The 21,770-nt window shown below is 63.4% G+C and overlaps 2 protein-coding genes across 4 annotated transcripts in view; both read right to left on the bottom strand.

The window, feature by feature from the left end:
* Nucleotides 1-4,043: 4,043 nt before the first annotated feature.
* Nucleotides 4,044-16,982, bottom strand: CACTIN (cactin, spliceosome C complex subunit). The gene is made up of 10 exons (XM_044254568.1): nt 16,807-16,982; nt 13,712-14,192; nt 11,140-11,235; nt 10,530-10,675; nt 9,506-9,668; nt 9,309-9,423; nt 5,862-6,054; nt 5,143-5,265; nt 4,724-5,007; nt 4,044-4,609 (listed from the first exon to the last, which is right to left on the bottom strand). Exons 1-10 carry the CDS (start codon nt 16,971-16,973, stop codon nt 4,119-4,121), a joined length of 2,259 nt encoding a protein of 752 aa, XP_044110503.1. The 5' UTR covers nt 16,974-16,982; the 3' UTR covers nt 4,044-4,118.
* Nucleotides 16,983-18,572: 1,590 nt separating this feature from the next.
* PIP5K1C (phosphatidylinositol-4-phosphate 5-kinase type 1 gamma) overlaps nt 18,573-21,770 on the bottom strand; it is a 49,251-nt gene continuing 46,053 nt past the window's right edge. For 2 of the 3 annotated variants that reach the window (XM_044254565.1, XM_044254566.1), the window contains 2 exons: nt 21,629-21,712; nt 18,573-21,401 (listed from right to left, as the gene is read on the bottom strand). In XM_044254565.1, the coding sequence (XP_044110500.1) occupies nt 21,399-21,401; nt 21,629-21,712 (87 nt within the window). In that variant the 3' untranslated portion in view covers nt 18,573-21,398. The remainder of the gene's footprint in view (nt 21,402-21,628; nt 21,713-21,770) is intronic. The other variant, XM_044254567.1, reaches the window with a different exon arrangement.

Raw genomic sequence — 21,770 nt, 5'->3', positions numbered from 1 at the left:
CATCAGCCACAGAAGCAGCGGGTTACCAGGCTGGGTGTGGCTGGAGAAAAGCCAGGTTAGGCCTCCAGCGGGTGAAGAGGGTCCAGTAGCTGAGGTCAGCCTTTGAAGCCACGTGGACAGCAGGATTTGGGTGTGAAGGGGTGACCCTGGGCCTCACTGGCCCCAAGTTAGGGCCTGCATTGGGTCAGGGTTGGCTGGTTTGCCTTGGCCCTGCCCCAGCCAGTCCTCGGGAGCTTGGAAGGACACGCAAGGTCTGGCTCTGAGTGAGGACGTGCTTTTCTGCTCTCTCCGGCTCTGCCTTGCGTGTCCCGACACCCCTCTTCTGGCTCCCCACCCCACCATCCTTCCGGCCTCTAGGACCCAGCGCACAGCCAGCATCCCCAGCGTCCTTCCGGATGGCCTCTCCCGTCCTGGCCCAGTGTCTGAGGTGTGGAGGATTCAGAGGTTAACTCTGACTTCTCCTCCGTGGTGTGGGGTCTCCCCAGCTCCTATGCATCTGCCAGAGCCCTGGCTCCAAGGCCCCGCTTGCGTAAAGCCGCGTTCTCCCAAGCAATCTCACCCCGCCCACCACCCCTGCCAAAACCTCTTCAAGAGCAACTCCGTGTCTTAGTCCACGTGGTGGGACAATTCTGCATCAGATCTGCCCTTGAGGATGCCCTCCTGCTGGAGAGACAGAGTTGGACAGAGTCCAGCCCCCTGCGGCCAGGCCGGGGGCCAGAGGAAGTAAGAGGGCTTAGGGTGGCCCAGAGATGAGCCAGGAAGGCATCCTGGGGGACGAAGGTGAGAACTGGGCTTTGTAGGATGAATAGGAGTGCCAGGGATCAGAGACACGCGGTCGTGGCAGAAATTATGTTTAAAACTTTGGGGAGGAAAGGGAGCATGAGGCTTTGGGAAATTGCGAGAAGGCAGATGGGGTGGAAAGAGGATGTGGAGCTGAGCTCCAGATGTGGGGGGACTTGAGGGACACGGCTCCCTTCCCACTTCCTCTGCCCGAGATAACAGGCACCAGCGTCCTTTCTGGGAACGGGCCACAGCAGGCGTCAGAGAGGGGCACTTGCCCCGCGCTGAGTCTGGGCAGCACCGCAACGCTGCAAGGCATTGTGGGAACCTGAGGGGCGCCCGGCCGGCTCCGTCGGTAGAGCACGAGACTCCTGATCTCGGGGCTGTGAATCTCAGCCCATGTTCCGTGTGTGGGGAGCACGTGAAAACACAGAATCGTGGGGCGCCTGGGTGGCTCAGTGGGTTAAAGCCGCTGCCTTCGGCTCAGGTCATGGTCCCAGGGTCCTGGGATCGAGCCCCACATCGGGCTCTCTGCTCAGCGGGGAGCCTGCGTCCCCCTCTCTCTCTGCCTGCCTCTCTGCCTGCTTGTGATCTCTGTCAAATAAATAAACTCACTCTTAAGATTAAAAAAAAAACCCACATAGAATCTTAAAAAAAAAAAAAAAGAAGAAGGGGAAACTGAGGTCCAGAGGGAGGAAATGAGGCATCTAAGGCCACATGTGGGTGAGATTTGCACACAGCTCTGGCTTCCGGCACCTCCGGGCCTCCCTCCCAGCCCCGCCCCTCGCAGTCCGCTCAGGCTTGGGAGGACCAGATGGTGAGAACAGAGGCCAGGCTCAGGATGCGCCCCCCGGGGCTGGTTTCCGGTGGGGGCCAAGCAGGGAGGATCTATTCTTAGCCTCCGCAGCCCAGGGCAGGAAAAGGATGGGGTGGGGGTTGGGGGCAGCTTAAGGCACTGGGTGGACCCTGGGTCAGGAGGGTGGGCGCCAAGGGGTGCCTCCATTCTGCCTCAAGGGTCGCCCCTGACCCCAGCTCACAGCCCTGTCCGGATCACCTGCCCTCTCTGGCTCCCCAGGGCACTGGGAAGAGTCCAGCCCCTGGGCTTGCTGTCACCCCGCGGGCCCCCTTCCCCGGGAGCACCCGCGGGCCTGTCCTCTGCCCAGCAGCCCTGCGCTGCCTCGCCCAGTCTGGCTCCTGCGCCCCATCTCTGGGAAGCCTTCCGCGTGACTTCTGGGCCCCTGAGACCCAATGCCTCCCCCTGCTGCAGCCTAACCCCTTGGTCTGGGGTGTCTGGGCCCAGCCTCCGCCCTTCAGACCGGGTATCCCGGCTTAAACATGCACCTGGTGAGGGGCGCCTGGGGGGCTCAGTGGGTTAAGCTGCTGCCTTCGGCTCGGGTTCTGGGATCCCAGGGTTCTGGGATCGAGCCCCGCATCGGGCTCTCTGCTCGGCGGGGAGCCTGCTTCCTCCTCTCTCTCTGCCTGCCTACTTGTGATCTCTGTCTGTCAAATAAATAAGTAAAATCTTTAAAAAAAGAAAACAACAACAAAAAAAACCATGCACCTGGCAAGCCACCCCTCCCTTGGGGTCCACACCCTGCGGGGACTGCAGAAACGGAGTTGGGACTCTCCTGGGAGCAGGTGGAGAAACTGAGGCTGGACTCCGGCGGCGAGCTGGGAGGTGGGATTCCCCGGCTGCAGGCTCTAACCCGACCACCACTCTCTAGGCTTGAAGATGTGGGTCTCTGCAAGCCTCAGAAGCCCCAAAAGGACACAGACGACGTTGCGTAGAGCTGGACGGTGCCGGGACACAGCCGCCACCTTACCCAGCCTGTGACCAAGTGCCGGGCTACGCTGAAGGGCCTCCTGGGTGTGCCCCAGACTCAGGCCCGCACCCGGGGGCCTGCTCTGTGTGCAGTGACAGCGCAGCGGCCCAGAGGTCACCTGGAACCAACTGTGCAGACACACGCAAGACTCGAAGGTAGTCAGAGATGGACGAGCGACGTGCGTCAGGGTGGGGCAGGGGCAGGACGTGCTCCATCCTGCCCCGCACCGGGCTGCTGTGGGTGGGCCAGCTGCCGCCCCGGCTCCCGGCTCGGAGGCTCCTCGACCAGACCCACGTCCCCGCTGCTGCTGTGGGTGCGTGAGGTGGGGCAGGACAAAGGAGAGGCCGGGCTGCGCCAGGTGCTCCTGGAATAGGACTAACACAGGGCTGGGGGCGCCCGGGGGCCCGGGGACGGTCAGTCTGGGCCACGGACACCGGGCCGGACGGTTCCCTGTCAGGAGGGCGGCCTAGGCACTGTGGGGGGCCGAGCAGCGTCCCCGCCCCCCTTCCTGGCCCAGAGCTCCCGTCCACGTGACCGCAGACCGCCATCCCCTGGCCTGGGACAGCAGCTCCTCAGCCCCCAGCCCCTGTGCTCGAGCCGGCCGGGCACCCCCAGGGGGACAGGAGGCCGCGGGCAGGCAAAGCCCAGGACACCTGCGGACAGCAGGAGGCTTCCCGAGGGACGGCCACGGCCGAGTTTTAAGCGCTGCGGTTAAAGGTCTTCTCGCCCCGGCTGTGCTGTGTCCTGCACCCACAGAGGACGGGACAATGTGACCGCCTGTGGCGGCAGGGCCTGGGACTCCAGACCATCTGCGCAGCATTTCCCGAACTCTGGAAATATTCTAAAATAAAGTGTTTATTAAAAAAACATGCAACTTCATGAGTTGAAATTATTCAATGAAAATAAGACATTTCCCCCCACCTAAAAAAAGTCATTTTAGAGAAACAACCTAAAATGTTTCCAGACGGAAAAGGGCACGTGGGTGCGGCCCTCAGGGGAGCCGGCGCCGGGGGTCCCCCCCTTCGGGCGGGAACCGTCTCTGGAACCAGGTGTCAGAAGCCACGGTCCTGGGGCCGCGCGTGGGTGTGGGGGGGCCGCACCTGTCAGCCCCGCAGCCGAGCTCGGCCACCCGCAGGAAGCCAGGGCAGTCTCGGGCCGGCCGGGCGGCGGCCTCCAGGAACGCAGCTGGAGGGACACGGGGGAGCACCCAGGCCAGGTAGGGGTGCTGGCGCCTCACACGGAAAGCATCTCCGCGGGTCCTGGGCTGCTGGACGCGATGGCAGAGGGGTTGTGCATGCCCACCCGGGGCGAGTGGGGGACACGGACCCGTGGCAGCACCAGGCCAGCCCGGGCAAGGGCCAGGGGCAGGGGTCAGCCCTGGACGCGGGTCCCTGCCCACTCAGTGCTCCGGGGCAGGTTCTCCGGGACTCCCCCCCACCCCCCACCTCCAGGAGAGGGGAAGGTCCCGCCCGGCCGGCCCGGCGGGGGCAGCAGCGGCCAGGAGGGGCCCCGCGGTCACCGGCGGTAGCGGTAGCGCTTGAAGTGGAACCAGAGCTGGAAGATGCCGTTGGCGAACTGGCAGCGGAAGCCGTGGCGGTGCGAGTACTCCCACTCGCGGCTGACGATCTTGAAGGCGATGTCCTCGTAGGGCGGCCCCGCGTGGAAGCGCAGCGTGGCGAAGTCCTTGTTGTCGGCGCACGCCTCCAGGAAGTACTCGGGCGTGGAGCGCTTGTCGATGAGGTCGGGGTAGAAGATGTTGAACTTGTAGCCCTGCACGATCTTGGGCGGCGGGTTGTCGAAGTCGTAGTGCGTCTGGTTGTACTTGTTCCACTCGAAGCCCGTGTGCACGCGGTTGAAGAAGCGCGGCTTGCGCGGCCGGTACTTGTCGGCCCACAGGTAGGCCTTGCCCGTCAGCGGCATCTCCACGCTGAACTGCGCCTCGTCCTGGCCCATGCCCTCCTTGGCCCGCCGGAAGAAGATGTCCTCCGCGCTCTCGCTGGCGTCGCCTGCCGGCCGGGCACAGTGAGCGGGGCTGGGGGTGGGGGGAGGGCCCTGTCCCCGCCCCCCCCCTGCCCCGCCCCCGCCCCCAGGGGGAGACAGCGTGGGTCCCCCGGCCGCACCTGTGACCTGGAGCTGCTGGCGGGACAGCTGCAGCCGCTGCGCGTCCTCGTCGGGCTCCAGCACGTGCGCGTCCAGCGGCAGCTCATGCGCCGTGAGCAGCCGGGGGCTGTACTTGCCCGCGTCGTAGTCGTCCAGGCTCTGCTGGATCAGGTCCTCCTCCATGAGCACCGCCTCCCCGTCTGCCTCACCCTCCGCGGGCGCCGCCCCTTCGGCCTCAGGATCCCCGGAGCCGCCCTCTGACGAGGGCCCGGGCGGGGTGGGCGCTGGGTCCTCGGGCTCCAGGCTGCGGAAGGGAGAGGGCTGGGCTGGGCCCGACGGCAGCAGGTTGGGGACCAGGCGGCCCGGGGCCCCCACAAGGTCCTTGGCTGAGGAGGGGCGTGGGGACAGGAGGCCGCGTACCTGTAGCCGGGTGACGTACCTGTGGCCAGGTGACGGGGGCTCCTGCTTGAGGATGGGGAAGAGGGGCTCGCTCTCCACGCCCTGCTCCTGCTTCAGCTTGTACAGCTTCTGTCGCAGCACGTCCTGGTGCCGCTCCCGGAGCCTGCAACACCGCCCGGCGGTCACCCCCCGCCCCAGCCCTCGTCCTGACCCCCTTTCAAGGCAAGGGTCCTGGGAGCCAGGGAGAGCGACCAGCGGCGCCTGCCCAGGCCGTGTCCTCACACTCCAGGCTGCGGAGCACAGAGGGTGCTGGGGGCTGCAGAGGTCTATGGCCGCAGAGGGGGGGCCGCTGGGGGCCGCGCTTCAGCAACGAGAAAACAGGACTCAGGTCACAGACCCTGCCGGGAGCTGGGTCTGGGAAGCCCTCCAGGGCTGGGAAGGGAGGGGTCCCACAGCGGGGACACGTGTGCCCTGGGAGCCACCAAGCCGGGGCTGAACAGGACCCGAGAGGCGGGCAGGGGGGAATGAACGCGGAGCCGCCTCGCCTGGTTCGCGGCAGACAGGCGCTGTGTTTACACAGAGCGGCCAAACTCGCAGAGAATTTGTACACAGAGGGTGTGGGGTGGGCAGGAGGCGGGGGTGGCCTCAGGGCCTGCGTGGTGTCTGCTGACCCCGGGAGTCAGGGGCAGATGCTGCTGGAGGCCGGGCCCCCCAAGCCCCACCGGGCCCCCGATCCCTGCAGGGCCGGGCGGTGCTGACCTGGCCCGTGCCATGTGGGCGCGGAGCTGCTGCAGGAGGCTCTCCCAGTAGCCCATGTCCAGGTTGGGGCCCCCGGCCCGGATTTTGCCCTCGATGCCCTGGAAGATGACCCGCAGCTGGCCGTACGTCTTGCCCTTGAAGACTGACTGCACGTCGGAGCTGACCGAGGCGTTGACTCCCTCTCGCCGCTCCCCTGCGGGGGACGGGGCGCTCAGCTCGGGGCAGGGGCCAGACCCTGCCCTTTGCCCACACTGCTCTTCCTCGGGTCCTGCCTCCTCCCGGCCACCCCCGCCTCTGGCTGAATCCTTCTAACACGTGACGGGTACTCTGGGCCACGGACCTTCCCCGGGGATGGTTCTGATTCCACGGATCAGGGGAGCCAGGCAGGTGTTTCCAGCCTCTCCCTGGTCGGACCCTCTGGCCAAGTCGGAGCGCCTCGGCCTGCCACCCCCGGCCTGCCACCCCCACCCGCACCGCAACAGCAAAGAGGAAGCACCTCACCGCCCAACCCCGGGGAACTCAGACCCTGCTCTGTCAGCCTTGGCTGATGACCTTGGGGAAGTGGGTCACCATTTCTGGGCTTGGCTCTTCCCTCAGTAAGGGGAGTTGGTCATTTCCTGGGCTCTGCAAAATCCTAACACTGCCCCAAGGCAAGCGTGTCCCCCTGTCCTGCATCCGTCACGGGCTGCGAGCCCAGGGACATGTCCTGTGCCCTTGGATGGAGAGGTCCCTGAGAACAGGGATGGGCGTAGCCTGACTCTACCTGCTCTGACACACCAGCTTCCTTACTGGTCAGCAGACACCAAGCCCTGCCACAGGGCCTTTGCACATGTGTCGCTTCCCACCAGCAACATGATCCTCCTGGTCCATTTTGCCTCCCAAACTGCTCCCCTTGGCCTGGAAGCCTGATTTGTGGCTTCCCCAGGGCAGGGACCTCGTGGGGCTTCGGAACGCTGCCTCCCTGGCACTGAGCTGGGCCCGCAGCTGATGTGCAGCTGCTGACGAATGCAGGGGTGCACGAGCAACACAAGCCCCTGTTCAACAACGAGCTTTGGCAGCCCTCCCACTGGACACAGGGTCGCAGCTCGTCAGACACGGTCCCAGAGGACCCAAGTCCCTCTAACCAACCAGCACGGGAATCAGCACCTAGAGACCCAAACCCCCTGCCGGACAGCTGCGGGTCCCCAGGCGGTCCCAGACTCTGCGACAGGCACAGAAACATTACGGGACCAGGACTGAATTCAGCGACCACTCCCACCTGCCCACGGGGCCGCGTCCCGCATTCACACACATGGAACTGACAACCCACCCAGCCAGCAACCGCCAGTGCGGCCCCCGCAGGAGCCCCTCTCTGCCACCCGGCTTGAAGAAAGCCAGGTCCTGGGTCCCGAACGCACGAGGCCCGGCTGGCTCCTGACGGGGGCTGGAGTGGCTCCAGCGCGCTGACCGGGGACGCTCTGGGACAGTGCTCAGCAGACAGGGCAGCACCATGGGAAGCGCCCACAGCGAAAGGTAGTGGGGGGCCCGCCGCAGACGCCCACTCTCATCACACAGTTGGAACTTCCCAATTACCGACAGGAGAAAGAAAAATAAGCCCAACTGGATTTGTAAAGAGGACGCACGGTGTCTGGCGGGTCTCCCGAACAGAGGAGCAGGGACCTCTCGGAAACCACGCTGAAGGGAGACGTGAAAAAGCAAGCTCGTCTCTGAGGACAGCCAGAGCCCGCTGGGACCCCTGCTGTAGCAGGCGAGGAGGGAAAGCAGACGGGGGCCTCGGCCATCCCTGGGAGAAGAGAAGCGGCCACGCAAGGGGGCGACCAGCAAGGGAGCCCAGCGCAGCGGCAGCCGGCCAGAGACCCGGGGACTCGGGACGGGGGAGCTGCGCAAAGGGGGACACGCAAGAGGCGGCCCTCATCTTCCCCGGCTGCGGTGGAGCGGGGTCAGGTGTTCGGCGTCTGAAGAAGGCCCTATCCCCGGAGTTCTAGCCGGGGCCCTGCTGCCCGCAGCCACAGGGGAGGCGAAACCCATTTCCTGCTGCGCGTGACGTCCAAGAACTTCCTGCTTTCCGCCAGACACTCCTGGAGGATGCGCCCCGCCGAGACGAGGGCACAGAGCACAAGAAAGGAAGATGGGGGGTCCCAGAAAGAACAGCTCCAGCACAACAGAGTGAAGGGAAGCCGCGGGAGGCGGGGGCGAGGGACACAGAGGACACAGGGACAAGGAGAAAGGGGGCCGAGAAGGCCTGGGGTCTGTGGCGGCCACGAGCGGCCACGAGTGCGATACCCCCGGGCACAGGGGCCGGCTTGGCTTCCGGGGCATGACAACCACTTCCTTGCTGCTTCCCGCCTGGCACTCCTGAAGGTGTCTTGTCATCCCCAGGGGACAAAAGGGACAACTGTGCTCCCAGGAGGTCGCCGAGCTGCCTGGTGGGCTGGATCCGCACTCAGGGCCACACCTGCCCTGGTCAGCGCCCTTGGGAGCAGAGTTCTAGACCCAGGCCACTGCCACCAAAGGAAATGCCTCCTCATACATCTCTGAGAGCAAAGAATTTCCTTTTCTTTCTCCTGAAATCACTACAGGACGTGTCCTGCCGAGAGGACAAGGACGCAGGAAAACAAATCACCACTTACAGAGATGACGAAAGACACTCCTCCCTTTCCTAAGAAGAGGAAACCAGCCCCCCACCCCCTCTGAGCAAATAGGCCTGGGGGAGGGAAGAACGCGTGTCCTCGGCCACCACCAGGCCTGACGACGGCGGGGCCTAGGACAGCCCATGAGGCCCCGGGAACCGGGCGCTGTTGAAGCGGTGGCCTCGAGGGGCAGAAATGCACTCGGTGAAAGCCTCGGGACCAGTGCTTCTCACCCAGGGCGAGTCTGTCCCCAGGGGACACCAGGGGACGTCTGGGGACACCTGCGGCTGTCCCGACTTGGGGTGCTCATGACGCAGGACGGGCGGGGGCCCATGTCTGCCTGAGAAAGTACGAGAAACCCGGCTCCAGGGCTCACTCCCTTAGAGCTCATGTGTGAGGCCGCCTCCGGGGAAAGAGAGTGAGTGACAGGGAGCATCAGACGGAAGGGTCTGACTTCCCAGACGGGCAGACCTGAGCCCCAGTGTCGCTCAAACACACCCAGCCTCCAGCAAAAACTTGACACCCAAACAAACAACCCCCGCGGGCGCCACTCCCAGGAAAGCGGGCGGCTGACGAGGGGTTAAAGGAAGCCGGTGGGGCCCCGTGGGCTCAGCCCCCACCTACTCACGGTCCGGAGCACCTGCTGCTGCCCCCTGGTGGCTCCCGGAGAGGCCTCCAGAGAGCAAGGGACACCCTACATGGGGAAACCAAGACAGGCAGGGAGCACTGGACCAAGGCAGCTCCCTGCAGACACAGCCCCATGTGCCCAAGAGCCCGCCGGGCACTTTCTGGCTCCCCTGCCCCAGCCCTGGGTTACCGGGGCCCTTGCCCGAGGCCTCCAGCTTGCGGAGCTTGGCGATCTCGTCCTCCGTGATGGTGGTCATGTCCCGCCAGAAGTCCGCGTTCTTGCCCTGCTCCAGCTCCATGTACACCTGGGGAGGGATGTGCAGGGGGCTGAGCGCGGCCAAGGGCTGCTCCGGGAGCCCGGACGCAAGCGGCGGGGCCGGCCGGTACCTGGATGTCCTCCAGCAGGTCCTCCATGTCTGCCACGGTGAGGCCGTTGAGGAAGGTGTACGGCTCGTGCATCTCCACGGCCAGGTCATCGTCCTCGGCGCTGATGTACTTGGCCAGCAGGTCGATGGGCTTAGCCCGCCCGTCCCGGATGCGGATCTTGGAGCTGCCAGGGAGCAGGGAAGTTGCGTCTGAGCCCAGGGTGCACGCTGGCCCCTCCTGAAGACCCTGCCTTGGAGAAGGGGCCTGTGTGGGAGCTGGGGGAGGGGCCAGGCCTGCAGCCGTGGTGGTCAAAGAAGTCTTCCTGGAAGAGGGGGTACCAGGCACAGGAGCGAGACAGGTGACAGACCCAAGCCCGGAGCCCGGCAAACGCGGCAGGTGAAGAGCAGCCACTGGAAGCGGAGCAGGGCGGGGAAACGCGGAGGGGCGGGTGGGACACCCCCTCCCAGTGGACGGGCTGCCGGGGCGGGCAATGAAAGCCTCAGTGCTACACCGTGGAGAGGCGCATCAGAGGCTGAGGCTGGTCCAACCCGAGGGTGCCTGGAACCAGGCAGGTCTGAGCCCTGGGGGCTGGTGCGGCCAGAAGGCGGCAGGACAGAGAGGCCAGAACGGGTTCCCCGGGCACACACGCCAGGCTTGGGGCTCAGACGCCCGCTGTGTGGCCTCAGGCGCTCCTGAGTCCATGTGTGACGGGGCCTGATGAGCAGACACTCCGGGAGCTGGGGGCGGAGATAGAGGACGACACCAGCTCGGGGTCTAGCACCTGACGCTGGTGCAGCAGCACTACGCACGGCAGAGACCGCTCAGATGTCTCCTTCGCACGCGACTCGACAGGGGAGACGGGCTCGAGGGAGGGACTCTCTGAGGTGATCGGGGGAGACCTGAAGGGAAAGGGGGACCAGCCAGAGTGGAAGGCTCCAGGCACGGGAAAGAGCATGTACAAAGGCCCTGGGGCACATGGGGCCCCCGTATTTGGGCCCATGAGGGCGGGGGGTGGCGGAGGCAGCAGCGTGTCTGCGGCGCGTACCGCAGCTTGGCCTGCTGCAGGTGGAAGTTGTCCTCCTGCTCCTCCCACGTCTTGAAGTGCTCCGCCTCCTTCTCCCGCTGCAGCATCTCCAGCTCCTGCTCCCGCATGGCCTTCTCGCGCTCCCGCTCCAGCCGCAGCTGCTTCACCTGGGGGCGCCGGGGAGGGGTGGGGGGGTAGAGTCAGGCCAGAACCGCCAGCAGGGGGGTCTCGTGGGTCCTGCCCTGTACTCTCTTGGGTGATGGGGAGATGACCCAGGCGCAGCCCCAGCCCACCGGCCCCGGGCTTGGATTGGTCAGGGAGGCCAGAAGCTTCACACAGACCCTAAGACAGAGGAAGAGTCCTTCTGCGGGAGACAGAGCTGCCTGCAGCAGCCAGGGGCACTCTGGTGCCCATGAAGGAAGTGAGAGTAGAGCCCAGGGGTCAGCAGAACGGAGAGGTGGAGGGAGACAGCTTGCGGAAGGCACTGCCCAAAGCCCTGGATCCAGCTGTGCCTGAAGCCAGCCAGTTCCCCTGGGCTTTCTGTGTAAGCCAATTAGGTCTCCCCTGACCTTCAGGCCCTCGCGAGGGAAGGGCTCTGGACCCCGCGGAGACAGGCCAAGGGCAACTCCACCTTCTGCAGCTCTAGGCGGTTGTCCTCTTGGATTCTCTTGTTCCGCTCCTTCAGCTCCTTCTCCTCCAGGTGGCTGATCCCCTTCTTCTCCAGGGCCTGGAAGCGCCAAGCACACGCCCACTGAGCGCAGATGCCTCCCCCCTTCCCAGGCGCCCCTACAAGATCCCCATCGCGACCCAGCAGCCTGGGCGGTGTCTCTGGAGACGAGATGAGAGAAGTAAGCTGCCCACGGCCGCGCCTCGCAGACCACCGCCGAACACGCTGCCCCCCTTAGTGCCCCCAGACTGGACACGAGAGAATGCAGCGCTCCGGAGCGGCCTCCAGCATGGGTGAGGCGCGCGCTGCTATGCAGAGGGGAAGCAGCCGCCCGCCCCAGGGGGCTTCCGGGGACCGCTCGCCCTGGTTCACACAGAAGCCCTGCTGGGCCAGCTTGGGGTGGTGGGGGGTGGTAGAAGCCCCCAGCAGCTCAGACGTGCATCGTGTGTGGGCGGAGGCAGGACAGCGAAGGAAGGAGACGGACTCAAGGCACACTTGCCCAGGGCAGCTCTGGGGCCACCGCACATCACAGCAGATGGCTCCTCCCTGTGTGTGTCCTCGTCTGGTGGAGGGTGCTCGGGGCACGGGGCTGGAGACCCCTCAGGCCCCTGGACAGCCCCCACAGTCCCTGCCTGCGTGGGCGCTAAGCCTGCACACACAGATGAGTGCTCCCCCGCCCCATCCGGGCCCCCCGGGCTGTGTGAGGACACCCCGGGGCCCAGGAAAACGTGCCTCTGGTGGGACACGAGCCTGCCCGGCTCGGGGCCGCCTCTGGACGCCTGGGCTGCTCCTTGGTCTCCCCAGCCTCAGCCCAGGCCGCCGTGTTAACGGTGATCGTGCCTGTCACCTACAGCCACACAGAAAAGCAACGGGCACGGCGGGGAGCCAGGCAGCCTTGGTTCTGGTCACGCTCGGCCACCCGTGAGCAGGGGACCACGGGCCAGCAACTCGGTGGCCTGCCGCAGATGAGGCCGCGTGAGGGAGAGTCGAGGTGCGCAGAGCGCGCGTGACCGCTCCTGCTGGGGGCTGCCCACGCTGCCGGCCAGCGGCCCCGGGAAGAGGGGACAGACGTGCGATGCCGCCCAAACCATGGGCCTGTCTAGAGAGGCCTCGGGGCTGAGCGGGGGCCGAGCCCCCACATGCTTATCACCGGAGGGGCTGATGACGCTCTCCCTGGTGAATTCCCCAAAGCCAGCATGGGCTCCAAGAAAGACTTGGTGGGGAAATGCCCAAGCACGTGTGTATAAACCACCCCGAACCCACTCATTCGACACCGACACGCGCGGACAGCTGACCATGCGCCAGCTCTGGGGACAGAGACTGCCCCGTGGGGCTCAGTCTGGCAGGAATCGCACATTAGGAACCAGACTGTTTAGATGTTTGCTCCGCAGCAAGACCTTTCTGGGCCTGCCCAGTTCAAGCCACAGCCGCGGCAGCCCGACGCCTGTCCGCCTTCCCGCCTTCCCGCCTCCGCGCACTTGGCTCTTCTGCTTATTTACAGTCTCTCCCCCAGGAGGCTGCGGGCTCCACAGGGGCTCCGTCTCTCCAGCTCCCTGACGCAGGGCTGGCCCCCACGACCCCCAGCACCGGCAAGTGCACAGGACAGGCGAGCCAATGAGGTGCAAGGAGGGGGCCTGCGGGACCACGGGAAGGCGGCATGGGCTCGGTGTGTTCTAGACAAAGGTCCGAGGGCACGTGGTGAATGGAAAACGCCACGGCGTCCGGCCGTGCCCGGCTGCTCTCGCCACCCCAGGCCACCCACCTCCCCGCAGCGAACAGGGGACGTGTTAGAGTTACACCGTGTCCTCTGGAAAGGGGAGGCGCTGTCCCAACCTCGGAACCCGGGAAGGGGATTTTACGTGGAAACGGGGTCTCTGCAGATGGAATGAGTTAAGACAAGGTCACAGGGGGAGAGGCTGGGCTCTAAACCAATGGCCAGTGACCTTACAAGAAAGAAAGGGGGACACACGGGCAAGATGGCCATGTGACGAGGACAACACAGGCTGGGGTGAAGCAGCCACAAGCCAAGAGTCCCCAGCAGCCACCAGCAGCTGAAGGTAGGAGGGAACTCTCTAGAGCCTCTGGAGGGAGCGGGACCCTGCCGACAGCTGACCTCCACAGCGGGGCAACAAAACCTGCAGCTTTCAGTCCTGGGCATGGGACCGCCGCTAGTGGTGAGTGACCCGGGAGCGAGACGTCAGCATCGAGGTGACCGAGCACCTGTTCGCTGGGATGCTGTCTCGGGCGTGAGGTGCCGAGAACCTGCTCTCCAGCCACGGTGAGCCGAGCCCCATATTCTGGGCGCAGCCCCTGCGATTTTGGCCGACAGGAACGTTTCCGCAGGAAAAGCCGGCGGCCGGGAGGACACACGCGCACGTAGATGATTCATACACGAATGAAATCCTTAAACTCTTAGCAGCCAAGCAGCGCCCGGGAGCGCGTGCTGAGCGCCGACTCCCATGTCCTAAAACGGACACCACGACAGGCGCACGCGGCAAAACCACGAGAGGCGCAAGGGCGCACCGCGACGGCTCACCTTGTTCCAGATGAAGGTGCCCAGGAGGTTGTTGTCGCCGAAGGGGTTGTCGGTGTTGGTGTAGCCCATGTACTCCTCCCCCCAGCCCATCTTCTCCCGCTTCTTCCGCTCCTTGGCCTCCTTCTTGGCCAGCCGCCGGGCCCGCTTCTCCTCGGGGGTCTCGAAGGCCTTCATCAGCTCCTCCTGCTGCTTCCGCTCCTCCCGCAGCCGCAGCCGCTCCTGCAAGCTCTGCTGTTGGCTCAGGGCCGCCGCCGCCTCCCGAGGGCTCTGGGAGCGGGCTGGGGAAGCCGAGCTGGAGGCCGAGGAGCCGGGGGACCAAGAGCGCGTCCGCCGCCGGCGGGCCCATCGGCCCCGCTGCTGCTCCTGCCGCCCGTCATCGGAGTCGGACTGAGAGGACCGGTCCTGTGAGCGCCAGCGCGGCGGCAGCGGGCTCGGGCTCTGCCTCTTTCGCCGCTGCCACCTTTCTTCCTCCGAATCTGACCTGTGGAAGGAATCACAGGTCTGCTTACTGCCTGCCAGTCTTTCGTGTGACAGATGTTTCCATAGCATCTGCTGTGCCGGGGAAGGTTGTAGGTTCTGGGGACCCGGCAGTCACGAGCAGTGATACTCACGGTCCCTGCCTTTGAGAGGCTCCCATCAACAAATAAACACACAGCGTGACACAACATAGTGCAGAGTGACTTAGCATTAGGAGATGGAGATCTGAGGAGGCAACTCTGGAGGAAATGGGGAGGAAGCTACAGGGAGAGAGTGCTCCATGAAGAGGGCATAGCTAGGGCAAAGGCCCTGGGGCAGGAATTTATGTGGCACGTTCAAGAAGCAGCAGGAGGGGGGCGCCTGTGTGGCTCAGTGGGTTTAGCCGCTGCCTTCGGCTCAGGTCATGATCTCAGGGTCCTGGGATCGAGTCCCACATCGGGCTCTCTGCTCAGCAGGGAGCCTGCTTCCCTTCCTCTCTCTCTCTGCCTGCCTCTCTGCCTACTTGTGATATCTCTCTCTCTCTCTCTCTGTCAAATAAATAAATAAATAAATCTTTAAAAAAAAAAAAAAAGCAGCAGCAGGAGGCCCAGGTGGAAAGTGAGAATGAGGGGGCGTGAGGGAGGGAGTGAGGGCAGGGAGGTAGGCTGTGGCCTGGTGGTGCCGCAGCTATAAATGTAGAAACCAGAGGACCTGATCTGTTCAAGGTGACAAGAGGGAACTTATAGGACAAGGTCGCACAGGATGGGCAAGAGTGAAATGGAGCAAGATGCGCAGGACTGAAACGCCAGGCAAAACCACTGTGAGCTGGCAACGGAACGCACGAGCCATAAGGACGGATTCTGTAACGCTCAGGGCCCTTCGAATGTGTAGAGGAACAAGTCTCTGTATTTCGTTAAGTGTTCCACCTGTTGAGCTAACGTCAAAAAACCTATACCATGGAAACCAATTATTCTGGAGTCTCTGTTTGCAGGCTATACCTTTGACCCAACTTTCACTAACACTGCCAACTCAAATTACACATCCAGGACGGCTGATTACAGTAACTCAAACATCAGGAAAACAGCAGATACAAAAGATGCGCGGATGACCACAGACTGCTGCTGTACGTGAACCCACGCGGAAAACAGTGGGCCAGGGGCTCACCGCAGAGCCAGCCAGCTCGCCCTGTACAGAGCCAGACGGCCGAGGACGTGAGCCTGCCGTGCCGCTCCGCCGCTGCTGAGCAAAAGCGGCTCTGAACAGGTGGGAAAAGCTGGGCATGGCCAGACCCCAATAAGCTTTCACGTCCGCACATCAAAACTTGGGACGCATTCAAGAATCTCATAAAATTTTGACACATCAGGAAATACCATTCCTCTTCTGACTTTTCCCCTCACCGACTAAAAATGTAAAAACCAGGGGCGCCTGGGTGGCTCAGCTGGCTAAGTGTTTGCCTTCAACTTAAGTCATGATCTCAGGGTCCTGGGATAGCGTCCCGCATCGGAGGGGGGGTGTCCCTGCTCAGCGGGGGGCCTGCTTCTCCCTTTGCCCTTCCCTCATGCTCATGCATGCGTGTCTGCATGCTCTCATACATGAACGAAATCTTTAAAAAAAAAACCACATTAAAACCATTCTCGGCTCACAGGCTGCAGGCTGCCAAGCCATGGTTTAAACCACGTCTGTGTTATTTCCGTTTTGCTTCTTATAACTTCTTGGAAGTCCTGGGTTGCAATGATCCCTTTCTCAAACACAGAGGGCAATCAACTACAGCCACTGTGGCCACGGTGTGAACAGGCTGACAGGGTGGGAGACGATGTGCCAGGAGAAGCCCCAGGGAGGTCATGAGTACACAGAGGAGCAAACTTGGACCACAGGGGGTCAGGGACTGGCCAGAGGGTCACCGCCAGTTAGGGGCTGAGTCGGCACAGGGACCTAGGTCTGGAAGACCGTCCCTGGCACTGTCTGCTCCCTCCGTGCTGGAGCAGACTCAAGCCAAGCCTGGACAGGTGTCCGAAACGACATGACCATGGGCCGTGGCGAAGCTGAGACCCAGGTCCTAGGAGTCAACCCAGGCCAGCCACCTGTCACCAAAAGCTCCTTCCTCTGACTCCCACTTCCAATAGCAGGTGTTGTCGCCCCTACTTAGAAAGAAAATCCCTCTCAAATCTGCCCTTTCCCCACTGCGCCTCCCACTGCCTCTCTGCTCTGAACGCCACCACCATCTGTTGCCTAGACAACCGTACCATCCTCCTCCTGTCTGTTGTCACTCCTGCCAACCTCCTCAGTCCCTTCCCCACGCGAAAACCGGAAGAAGTTCCACAGGTAAGCCAGACTACATCACTCAATATCCTCCCTTGGCTTCCTACTTCCCTCCGAAGAGCGGCCAAATCCTGCCCCGCGGTACACAGAACTGCACGATCCGCTTTCTTCTCACCGCCCCGACCTCCTCTCTAACTTCCCCTCCGCCCCGCCTCGCTCACTACGCTCCTCTACTGCCCCTCAACCACCGGGTACCCTGCCTGGAGCGCCTCTCCCTCTCCTCGCTGCCTAACGGCGACTCTCAGCCGACGTCCCCTTCTCCAGGAAGCCTTCTCGGACCGGGAGCCGGATCCCCAGCGCCGTTCACGCAGCCATCCTACCTGCGCTCCCGGCTCTGCCTCCTCCGCCTGCGCCGTACTTCGTCGTCCCGGCGCCGGCGGTTTCGCCGCCCATGGCTCCCGCTCCGACTTCGGCTCCGACTCCCGCTCCGTTGCCTGCGGCCCCTACGACCAGCCGACCGCGAGCGCGAGCGTGTATCCCGACCCATCAGCTGAGACCGTGGCGGCAGCGCTGACACAAATATCCGGGGCCCGCGCCGGGGGCCTTCCTCCCCTGCGGCGCGCGCCGGGCTGCCCCATCCGCGCCTGAGCCGGGAGAAGGAAACCCGTCTCGCTGCCCCATCCCGCAGGGGCTCCGACGCCCGCAGCCTCTCCACTGCCCTCAAACGTGGCCCGTGTGACGGACTCCGGCCTGGCTCTCGTCTCCAGAATTGGGGCCTCGGCCTCCAGGCAGTACTAGGGGCAGCCCCATGTCGGTCTTTGCGCCTAGGAGAGGGGGCCCTAAGGGCTGTGGGCGGAGCAAGAGAGAACCAGGAACAGCGAGTGGGGCGGAGCCTGGGGAGGCGTGACCCAGAAGAAGCGGGTTCCAGGGGAAGTGGAGCCGGCGTGGGCGGGGCCCACAAGGCGGGATCAGGAGGAGGCGGGGCCTTGGGGCGGGGCTAACGAGAGGCGACCAGCGCGGCGGAGGTCTCTGGGCCGGTGCAGGAAGGCGGTGAAACTTTGAGATCGTGGGTTCGAGTCCAGGCCGCTCAAAAAGGCGGCGCTCGGAAGCCAGGTGGGAGACTGAATAGCCTTGAGGCTGGACAGCCTTTCAGAGTCACCACCATGCTACATCGCCCGCAAAGATGGGGAAACTGAGACCCAGAGATGGAAAGTCACTTTAATAAACAGTCCCCTCCCCCCAGCCCCACTGAGGCAACATGGAACTGGGATCTGAACTGGGTGGTTCAGCTCTGTTCTGCGGGTGCTGGGGAGTCACGGGAGGGTTTTTAAGCAGGAAGGGGGGGTGCTGGTAGTTATGTGGAGTCCCTGCTGGGCTGGTGGCCAGGAAGGACCACAGCGGGTAGAGCTGGAAGATCCCAGAGTCGCTGTTCAAAGCTCCCCCAGCCCACCCCAGAGGATGGTACTTCATGTTCCAGTTCAAGCTCTTCAAGTGTTTGAGCATACACTTCACGACCTCACCCTGAAGGTTAGGTGCGCCCGCTGCTTGGTGCGGAGGCCCCAGTGGCACGGACGGATCTCTGAGGACCTTCTCTGCAGCCGTTCATAACAAGCCAGCTTGTCATGGGATGTGGATAAACAGACAGGTGGGGTGGGCCCTGTGGTTTTCAAGACCCAAACGTACGGATGAGAGCACGGGCAGGTGAGCGTGGGACGGTAAGCACACTCCAGATCATCTCTGCATGGCCGGCCTGTAAAGGGGCTGTGCTGTTCCGCATCACGACAAAACCGCGTTTCCAGGGGCCAGCTTCAGGATGGGACGTCACTGTCAAAGCAGCGTTTCTCCAGTCGGAAATCCCGGAGAAGCGTTTGCCCCTTAAAAGGGGTCCACACTTTACTCACTTTGAGCAACTCTGGCAAAACCAATACAAAGTCTGGGCAGTGTTCTTTCGAGCCGGGCTGCACTGATGTCAGAGATCATTCAACGTTTTCTGAACTCAACTGGAACCTGGAGGTAGCCACAGCTATCAAGGCATTGGGTTCCACTGTTGTTATTTTAAATCTGACCAAGGTTTCTTTCTGCCCTCATTCAGTCCTTAAATTCCCAAGCAGACCCCCGGAACGCACAGAGGCAAAGAGAAAGAAGGTTGATGCTTATTACCCGATTTTATTAGAGAGAACTCTTCAACGTAAAAAGGAGAAGGGCAGTGGGGAGGGGGAAGGGGCCCGAGGCTGCATATGTTACTGGGGCCAGCGGGGTGCACGGTTACAGAGGTGCCCACAGCTCTGGGTTTGAGAGACGGCATTCTGTGCCCGATGAGGCCGCGCTCCAGATTGTCACACACCAGACCACGGAGGCTGAGCACACGGAACCCCCGGAGAGAATTAAGACACACAAGGTTTGCAGTTTTGTTGTTTGGAAATCAGTTCGACCATAAAAACGACATGGGGGGGGGCGGGGGGGGCAGGCGATGCAACTGAGCCACCAGAGAAAAGGCGGTGGAGGGCGCTGGCCCAGGGTGCGGACTGAGGGGCTGCAGCGACAGTACCATGGCAAGGGACCCCACTGGAAGGGGACTATTGCACTGAGCCGAGTGGTGGAGGGAGGGGCGAGGGCAGGTGGACAATGGAGGCTGGTGGGGGCTCCCGGGAAGCTGCAGCTTGTCAGTCTCGGAACTTTCGTTTTCACAGCTCAGCAATCCTAGGGTCTCCGAGATGCCATCTGAGACGCACCAGGAGGGAGACAAGGTGTCGCCACGAAGGAATTTAGATTTCTATGCTGGGGGTGGGCGACAGCTGAGTGGGTCCAGAGCCTTCCTTGGTGGGGGGATGGAGGGGGGGAGCCTGGGAAAGGCCATGGATTTGCTACACATTATAAATAAAGTCTTGTCTTCTGACCCCTGACCCCCCCAAATAATAAACCAACAACTCCCATCGGCACAGTCTGCAGACCACGTTGGCATCCATGTGACAGTTCTCTGAAAAGGGACCAAGAATGCCACCCACACAAAACGGGTCCCCCAAGGGGTCTCAGCAACTAGCACAAAAATAGAAACGTCATGATATCCGGGAGGCTTGCAGACTTCTCTGGCAAGTCAGCATCCCAGCGATGCCTCTGTTCCGTGATTCGCTCCGGAGAGCCCGAGGGAGCCAGCAGAGCTCCCGTCCTTGCTCCTCAAGCTCTGAGTGGCTGCAGGTGCGCCAGGCACGGGCTCACTGTGCCAGGAATGTGTGCACGCCTCCGGTCATCTCCGACAGAACTCGCAACGTGCCTGACTATCTGGCCTTGGGGGCCTGAGCGGGGACTCCAGTGCCAGCTTTTGGGTGACACAGTTGTCCCTGTCAGTCATCAAGGCCTGAGACGCACCTCTGGACCTCCGCCTGCTCAGCGGCCACCTCCTCGGCGGGAAGGGGTGGGACGGACTGGCGACTCAGGGCATGCAGACAGACAGCCGTCTGAAATCGGGTGAGGACGCTTCCTACCATCTGGTCGAAGCCCCTTTCGACAAGATGGAGATGTCATTTTGCTTCTGATTTGGGACATCCACAGCCTTGTTCCGATGGCTCCTCTCACGGCTGCCTTCCCCGGGCCCCACGTGGCACGTCCCTGGCCAGCCTGGACAGACAGCAGCGAGCCCCACAGGCTCCCTCCAGGCACACAAAATGAGCTGTGCGGGGGGCCGGGAGGAGGTGAGAGCAGGCGAGGGACCCAGAAGAGGGACTCGGAAAATCAAACTCCTGATCCGTGGGTTCTCCACCAGGAAGGCAGGGGCTGGAAGAAATTCTTCCGGCTGCAGCTTCTGCTCTGAGCCAGCTCCCCCTCCTCCCATGCAAGCAGGCCAATGGGAGTGGGGAGGAGGGCAGAGCGGGCAGAGGGAACCATCCCCGCTATGCCACCTCTCCAGGGGTGGGAGGGCATTTCTGTGGGGGCAGGACACACACCCCGGCTCGGCCAGGCTGTCAGTTCCCATAGTCCCCTCTGGACTGAGTAGGGTCTCTGAGCCCAGGGGAGGTTGCTTCCTGTCGAAGATGACAAACCAAAAACATTTTTCTTTTCCACGAAGAATTTTGTCACCTCTCCTGTAACTTGCTTACATGTCACCACCTTAAACAAGTAAAACAAACAGAGAAAGCCCATCCCAGTCCTGAGGGGGGATCGCTTACTGGACATCTGAGCAGCCTGACTACCGGAGCGCCCCGGCTCTCCGGAAGCACCCCTGGCCCGAGGGCCCAGCGCTCCTCCCTCTGCCTGGGCCCTCTCTTCGAGACACCAAGTGGGGGCGTGGGGAGGGCAGAGAGGCCCACAGTCCTGAGCTCCATCGAGAGGGGTGGCCTCCTGGCCTTTCCTGCCTCTCAAGTCCCCTGGCAGGTGAGGTGGTGGGAAGCAGATGCAGAGAGATCACGGGCACCGGCAGGGTGGAGGGCCACCCCCAGACCACTGGCTGGCCACGTCCAAGGACATGCGTCCAGTGCCTGGCCCGGAACACCTGAGCCCGGAGTGCCTGTGGGCACGGGGGCCCTTCCCTCCTGGGCGGCAGCCCATCCAAGAGGAGAGAGGCAACCTCGGAGTGTGGATTTCAGCCGGGGTGAGCAGGCCGTGGGGCACAGGTCCCCAGAGCCGGCAGGCCCTGTCCCCTCAGGGAGACAAACGCAAACACAGCAACAAGCCCGACGTGCGGCAGAGTGGACTCGCTTCGTTCTTCCGGACACATCCATTTTTTTGTTTTGTTTTTTAAAATCTTTTTGTAAAAAAGCACACCTGTGCTGCCGTCTTTGTGCAAAGAGTAAGGACCCAAAATAAATACGTGATCGGACACTCAGGGAGGTTCACAGTCTCACAGGCATAGGTAGTCGACGGGAGCGGCGGCCGGCGGTGAAGCCAGGTCCTGCGGGCGGGCAGCGCCTCCGGGAAGCAGCCAGGGCGGCGGCGGCGGCGGCGGGCGCTCGGCTCCGGGTCGGTGACTGCATAGACATTACTGCGGAAGGCAAAGTGGGCGGGGGGGGGGCTGGTGAGCACGCGGGGGGCGGCCTGGCGGCACCCCAACCTGCGCGGCCTCCCGGGAGGGCCCCGGCCCCGCCGCCGCCGCCCCGCCCCCGCCCGCGCGCCCCCGGCCTCCGTCTCCCCGGCGGTCCCGGGGCAGGTGCGGCCGCGCGGGCGGCCCGAGACCCCGGCCCGGGCGCGGCGAGCCGCGGGCGCACTTACGGTGTCGCTCTGGCCGTCGGAGGCTGGGCGGGCGTGCGCGCTATAGTGAAGCGGGGAGTACACCCAGCTCCTCTCATCGGTGGGCTGGGCGGGCGGGCGCGCGTGCAGGAAGCGCGCAGAAGAGCAGGGGTGCGAGGAGGCG

Source organism: Neovison vison, chromosome 6 (assembly GCF_020171115.1).
Source record: "Neovison vison isolate M4711 chromosome 6, ASM_NN_V1, whole genome shotgun sequence".
Taxonomy (NCBI): domain Eukaryota; kingdom Metazoa; phylum Chordata; class Mammalia; order Carnivora; family Mustelidae; genus Neogale; species Neogale vison.
This window is presented reverse-complemented; position numbering and strand designations above follow the sequence as displayed.

Coding starts and splice junctions, on each gene's coding strand:
- CACTIN (XM_044254568.1), bottom strand. CDS start 16,973: ATGGGTCGGGATACACGCTCGCGCTCGCGGTCGGCTGGTCGTAGGGGC. Junction 9,424..9,505: donor ACCTGCTGGAGGACATCCAG/GTACCGGCCGGC, acceptor ATCCCTCCCCAG/GTGTACATGGAGCTGGAGCA. Junction 4,610..4,723: donor CCAGCAGCTCCAGGTCACAG/GTGCGGCCGGGG, acceptor CCCGGCCGGCAG/GCGACGCCAGCGAGAGCGCG.